Source organism: Heliconius melpomene, chromosome 9, assembly GCF_056956725.1.
Source record: "Heliconius melpomene rosina isolate 202511_hmr_F chromosome 9, ASM5695672v1, whole genome shotgun sequence".
In the NCBI taxonomy this organism is placed as follows: Eukaryota; Metazoa; Arthropoda; class Insecta; order Lepidoptera; family Nymphalidae; genus Heliconius; species Heliconius melpomene.
The window spans coordinates 516,146-523,314 of record NC_140397.1 but is presented as its reverse complement, the minus strand read 5'-3'; the positions used below and the strand labels follow the sequence as shown (position 1 = coordinate 523,314).

General features: G+C 30.5%; 1 protein-coding gene across 1 annotated transcript; it reads right to left on the bottom strand.

Annotated features, from left to right (window-relative positions):
- Positions 1–240: 240 nt before the first annotated feature.
- LOC146536090 (beta-taxilin-like) lies at positions 241–7,061 on the bottom strand. Its single transcript, XM_085190267.1, has 7 exons — positions 6,883–7,061; positions 5,821–6,156; positions 5,395–5,592; positions 4,509–4,793; positions 3,689–3,862; positions 2,458–2,577; positions 241–1,251 (listed from the first exon to the last, which is right to left on the bottom strand). Exons 1-7 carry the CDS (start codon positions 6,949–6,951, stop codon positions 613–615), a joined length of 1,821 nt encoding a protein of 606 aa, XP_085046393.1. The 5' UTR covers positions 6,952–7,061; the 3' UTR covers positions 241–612.
- Between the last annotated feature and the right edge of the window lie 108 nt (positions 7,062–7,169).

Below are 7,169 nucleotides of genomic sequence, written 5' to 3'. Positions count from 1 at the left end.
ACAAAAAAACCCACAAAAACACAATCAGTCAAAAACAAGGAAAACACTTTCAAGCATTTATAAAACTTCTCGAAGATTATTTTCATGTATAAAAAATAATGTAGAAAAGTGTAGATTCGATTTCGTTTGAATGGCAACGTCTGTAGTAGCACCATATTTAATTTTCATATGGGGTTTGAGGAAGTTAGACCTTGTTAAAAATTTATATTAGAATAAAAAATATACCTAATAAAATGTTACAAAATTAAAAAGTTTGTATTTACTGCAAAAAATAAAGTATTTCCATTTTAAGTGATTTTATTTTTTTAATATGCATATATATTAATAAGAGAAATATATAAGAAGGTAAAAACAACTTATTTTTATATTATAAGCAAATTTTGAATTAATTAATAATAAGTCATTTTGTAAATATTAAGTATAAGTAATACATTATTAAAAATATTAATTAAAATTGATATTTTGAAGTAACTTCCCACATAACCTAAATTACAAAATGAGAATTAGGAAATAAATAATAAAGAAAAATAATCAGGATTTAAAGAAGAAAAAAAAACGTTACAATTCAAACAAATCAACTAACAATAAGGTTATATTTACAACCATTAACATCTAAGATTCAACTTTACTAGTTTCATCTGATTCTAAATTACATTTAGAATCTTTTGAATCAACCACCCCGACTGATTCAATGGCTGATTCATTGAATGTTGCTTTATCTAAAACTGATTCAGTTTCAATTTTAGGATCCACATGTTCAAGTTTTGATTCAACGACTTCAACCTTAGAATCAACTGGTTCAAGTGTAGGTTCAACAGGTTCAACTACAGGTTCAATAGGTTCAACAATTTCTTCAACTAAAACTGCTTGATCAGTTTCAATCGCTGCTGTATCATTTTGTTGTTCATTAACAATTTCAAGATCACATAAATTAATATTTGCGATGTTTATAGCTTGTATTAAATTCTCCATTGTTTTGGTATCTACTTTTCCTTCTGGGTTTTCAGTTTCATTTAATTTTATTTCTTCTACATTTGATTGATTATCTTCTGTACTTTCCTTATTATTATTATTTTCTTTTGCAACTTCTTGATTGGCTTTTTGTTTTTCACCTTTATTCTTTTTAGATTTCTTTTTCTGTTTCTCCGGTTTAGGTGATTCTTCTTTTTGGTTTGTTAGTACATTCAATTGACTTTGTAAATGTGCGAGACTTTGTCTTAGTTGTACACAGTTGGCCGCCATTGCGTCAACCTGGTAAATGAAAAAGTAGTTTAAGTTAAAATTAATATTTTTAAAAATTTAAGGATTTATTTGAAAGAACCCACTTTTTTGGAATTAAATACAATTAATAATATAAAATAAAATTTACATCTACTTTATAAAGATGATTAAATTTATTTCTCCAACACCTTATTTAAAGTACACTAATTTTCTGATATGTTTGTTATTCCTTTTTTTTTGTCGTATATTTTAAATAATTTATCATATAATTGGTGTTTCGAATACTCTAAAACCATACGTTTACAAAACGATACACAAACTATTTATCATCATTATCATCTTGACATAGTATAGAATTTTGATTCACATTCTCTGCCGCGTTCGCAATTAAGAAAGTAAGACAAATGACGGACGTTGAAACTGCCCGCCTAGTCTACTATAGCTATTTTCATAGTATTTTATCTTATGGAATGCTGCTAAGGGGTCAGTGCTTCAGATATAAATTCAATATTTATTCTCCAAAAAAGAGCCGTGAGATATATTTAGAACCTAAGAGCTTGAGATTCTCTGCGAGATGTTTTTAAAGATGCAGGTATTCTTACAGTTGCTTCCCAATTTATATACTATAATATTTGTTTGTCCGACAAAATATAAACTCCATTGTTACTCCAAGTTTTCGCCTCCAAAAAGTTAATAAATCTTTTATGGGTCTGAGCATACGTGTATATAATAAAATTCCGCAGTGTATTCTATGTTTGCCACTTCCAAAATTTAAAGTATTTGTAAAAAAGTTCTAACAAGTTAAGCTTATTACACTGTACAACTATTAGACTATTTAGAGGATAAAAATGTATGGAATTAATATCTATTGAATGTAATGCAGGATAGCTGCCAATGTAATAAATTGTACCATTGTCTTTGAAAAGAGCAACTGTTGAGTTTCTTGCTGGCTCTTCTCAGCAGAACTGCCTTCCAACCCGTCGTAGCTTTTTGCTTATATGTTCATTCGACGATTCAAAAGTGCTTAAATATATATAATAAAAAATATATATATATATAATATAAATAAAGAATATTTTGAATTTGAATTTGAATTCACAGGAAGGAAGTGACCGCATACGATATTATCTTTGATATAGAATTTCTTGAAATTCTTAGCACCTACTCTGCTATATGCAATATAGAACATGAAGCTATAAAAAAATAACAATTTATATATTCAGGTTCATTACGTACCTTGGCATTGCTAGCGGGTGTGGGCGCGGGCGGAAGCGCGGGGGAGGGCGGCGGCGTGGGGAGCGGTGGTCGCTCTATATTGTGCTCTTTCAATGTGTTCAGTAGTACTGTACGCTCACCCTGATGGGACGAAAGACTGAATAAATTAATACATTTTAAGAAACATATTATATACTAGTGGGCCCGTGTACGCCTGCTTTCAATAAAAATATTAATAAAGAAATTGAAAACTAAAGATTCAGTCAATTCAGTAAAACGAATGAAGTATGAATTAAGTACTATAAATTGACATAACTTTTTTATTTATGAACCAATTGTAATAAAATAAACCCGGAAGCTTTCCAGAATCCATTAACATTTTGTATACATTTTCGTTAAAATGTTTCCTTTTCTTAAAAATGTTAATAGTTAAATTAAGTTGCAATATATTAACTACTTACTAATATGGATAACTATATAGGTGAAAAGTTTGTTTGTTTGGATGCGCTAATATGCGGTTAATTATTTTTATGAAGGAAGGCTATACCGCTATATTATATACACCGCTATATTACATTAAGGTCAGTCATACTAGTAGTAGTAGTTTGATTCTCACTTGAGGAAATTTAATCTATACATATAATAAAATTGTAAAAAAGGTGCATTTGTACATTGAATATATTCACAAAATAATAATTAAGAGAACTTTAGGAACAGTTATAGAGGCCAAGTTAACAAAAAAATATTGTCTGTTTGTACACGCTAATCTCCGAAAGTGCTAAACGCATTTGAATGAAACTTTTTAAAATTATATAGCTATTAAATCTAGGCATATATATAGGCTACAGTTTATTTTGAAAATCTCAGTACCTGATGTAGAACCTGTCATGTATAAAGTAATGAATTGTTTAAATGTAGGTATGTATTCCCTTGTTAAATAATAAAGTAAATTCAAGTGGGTATGTTGGAATTATGTATGAGAAGTTTAGTTCATGTCAGGCTACCTAGCTAATACAATACTTATTATGAACTCGAGTGTTTTATTTACGTTACATATATAATAGAACCTTAACAGCCAGTCTAAGCTATGAGAGATATAAATATACTGCCTTGGGGAAAATTGAACAACATGATAAACAATTTCCACCCACATAACAAAAATGAAGGTCTGGAGTACCTGAGGAGGAACCCTAGCAGCCCATCTAATCTCTAAGAGATATAAATAGCTAGTGACTAACGCCCCTCCCCATACCTGCAGCGTGCGACACAGTCCCTGCATTTGCGCGAGATGCCGTGCGGCGAGGGCGGCGCGCTCGTCCCCCGCTTGCCGCTCGCCGCACATCTCCAGTAGCGCGGTCTGTGAGGTCTCCCATTTCTTCTTCCACGTCAGTGATTCCTTTTCGAGCTTTTGAATTTTTTTTGACATCTGGAGTGAGGAAATGTAAATGTACATTAATAAGTAAGTTAAGAAGTAAAAGGAGGTCTATGCTGAGCTTTGTATTTATTTATGTCTGTTATAATATTATATAACGTGGGTGTGACGTGGGCCATCAATCGCGACGCTTTACTTGTGCGGCCTAAACCAGGTTTATAGTGTACAATATGCCTACATCATTTGTACCGAGAGCAGCGTCACATATTATACGTCATACATGTGTGTAAGATTACATGTGGACGTAATATTAGATGTGGATGTATCATCTCATGTTAGGATGTAAGATCACATATGTACACGTAAAATCAGATGTGTGGTTATACGTGTGGACATCACTTGTGTAGATATGAGATTACAAGTGTGGGCATGAGATCATATTTGTGGATGTCATCACATGTGTAGATGTAAGATTACATGTGTGGACGTGAAATCACATGTGCCGATGTGAGATCATATTTGTGGGTGTGTAAGTGACAACAATGTGTAATTTTATTACCCAAATCGATATGTATATTGTAGGTAAAGTTGTCACCAATCAAAACCTTCAAATCTCCATAGATTAAGAAGAACAATACACCAAAATACAACACATTACATTATTTATGCCTACATTAGATATATACATAAAAATCCTCACCTTCTCCATCTGCTCCTTAAAACCACCAAACACTTGGCTACTTTTCACTAAGGCATTTTGGAATTCATCATATTTGTCTGTGTATACTGCTAATTGTCCCTTAAGAGCAGTTTCTGTACCTTGAAGTTCCATTATTTTGGTCCTATATTGGGCTAAAGTTACTTTTAACTGTTCCATTTCAGCTAAAATCTTTTCTTTCTCTGCTTGATGTTCAAGTGACGCTTTTTGGAGCTTAGCGTCGGAGAGTTGTGACTCTAAGGTCATTTGTTTCGCCATCTTGTCTACCTGAAATGTTACAAATTATTTATGTTACAATTTAATATTCATTAATGTATAATTTTTAATAAAATTGATGTTAGAAAGAAATTCAAATTATTTAAAACTTTAAATAGAGGAAAATATAAGATAAAATCATTGCATACAATACATGAGGCCAGTTGTTGCACAGGGCTACAATGAATTTAAATGAGTAATAGTACTTAGAAAATAAATTCAGCAGAGACTCAATATCATAACTTCCTTATTTCACTTAAAAACAAGAATAATTTCATCTTTACAGGCAACAAAGTGTTACAGTGTTGAGAAAAGGATAAGCTTTAATTTGATATATAATTTACTTAAAAACATGTGAGTGCAAATTATCAACATTAAGTGACCTGTTTAAGCCTGGCAATCCTAGGGTTACTACAGAGTAAGAAGTGGCAACCATTCTTTTTCCAATTCCTTATGCGATTTTTTTTCAAATGATGTAGGAGTGACATAAAAGCCTGGTGTAATCTATACTACCATCTAAATACTAATATTATCTAAATAAGTTTCATTAAAAAACAGATACCAGATTAAGACAATGGGATGTCAACCTATCATAGATATATTTTATTCTTACCTGTTGCTCCCTGAGTTGATATTGTTGAACTACACTTTTAAACTTTTCTGTCATACTAATATTGTCATCTCTTAATTTAGCATTCTTTTCATTATTCTGTTGCAATAAAGAGGTTATTTCTGTCAGTGTGTTTTGGAACTTGGCTTGTGTTTCCTTACGCCTTTCCTCTTCTTCACGTATTTTGAGTAGAGATTCTTCCTGCAAAAATTATATTTTTTAGAATTTTTTTTACATTTTTAAAATATTACTCCTCACTTAAGAAAGAAAAATACTTTTTATAAAACATAAAAATTTTAGATTTAAACCCACGTCTCTTGGCAACCGTCCAAGCGCTCTGACCCAATCAGAGTTTGCTACTGCTTAAAAAAATATATATTTCTAAACAAATATAAGATGTTTTAAATATTTCTTCAAAAAAATGCATACCTTGATAGCCTTATTTTGTTTCTGTAATTCCCTACACAGATTCTCCAGCTTAGATTTAACTAATACTGTCTTATTAAATTCATGTTGAAGCTGTTCCTTTTCCTTCACTAGTAAAGCATACCTCTTATCAGATTGTTTTATATAAAATTGCATTTTTTTATTATCATCTGCTGTCTGTACATATTTTTTACATACTAAAGATAGTTTTTCGTCAAGTGTTGGTACAGAGTTCAAAGACTTCATGAATTGTTCAACATTTTTGTCATCCTTTTTGGATCTATCATCCTTTTTTGATTTCTTTAGCTGTTCTTGTGGTTGAGGTGTGGGTGCTTTCTCCTAAAATTTAATTATTATAAATAAATTAATTTAATATACAAGATAAAATTAATGTACAACAGACAGAATTAAAGATAACAGAATAACTTATCACATAGTTTTCTGAGCATAATATACATTATCTCAAAAGAAAGTGTGATACCTAACTGGAAGCATGTTGAAAGTGGGTTCAGTCTACATTCATAGGGAATGTTTATACTTAAATTATTTATTTTTTTGTAACATGCATATTTTAGGAGTGGAATGTCTTAACACTATGTTCTATTTACCTATCTTGCAATGTGGGTTTTTTTTTCACAAGAAATTGAAAACATTCTTTGTAAATATTTCTTAGTATGTGGGAAATAGACTGTAATATGTATACAACCATAGCAACAGAATACATTGCAAATTTTAAACATTACTTCATCCCACAAAATCGATAACGGCTTCACATTATGTTAACCATAAAAGAATAAAACGTGCTACGGAACAAAAATATCGTAAACATTTCCAATTTGGCATAAAGCCAACATTTAGCAGGTTAACTTACTTATTAGTGAATTAGAAAGTAATACATATTTTTATCTATGATCATGAAAAACTATTATTAACATATTAATAAAAATAGATCCTTTTTAAGTAATGAAAATGTAAAATATGCAATAAGAAATTCGGAAACCATCGTCATTTGATATTGTTTTACTTCTATTTATAAAACAAGGTAAATTATATATTTGTACTTACACCAATATTATTTACCGGTGAGGGGTTATCTGGATTTTCTTTTGGTATTTGTTCTGTAGTAACTTCCATTTTACTAATTTAATGGCTCTCGAATTTAACTAGCTAAACAAAACTTAAATAGATGGTTACCAATAATAGTAACACTAGTGAGGTACTGTCTGCAACGGTCAAGAAATGTCTATAAATAGTGCTGTCAGAATCATCGACTTATTGTAAATTATGTAGTACATTTTGTTAGAATTGCCAAAAGAATATTTATGGACCTTTATTATAAATGTATGCAGTAT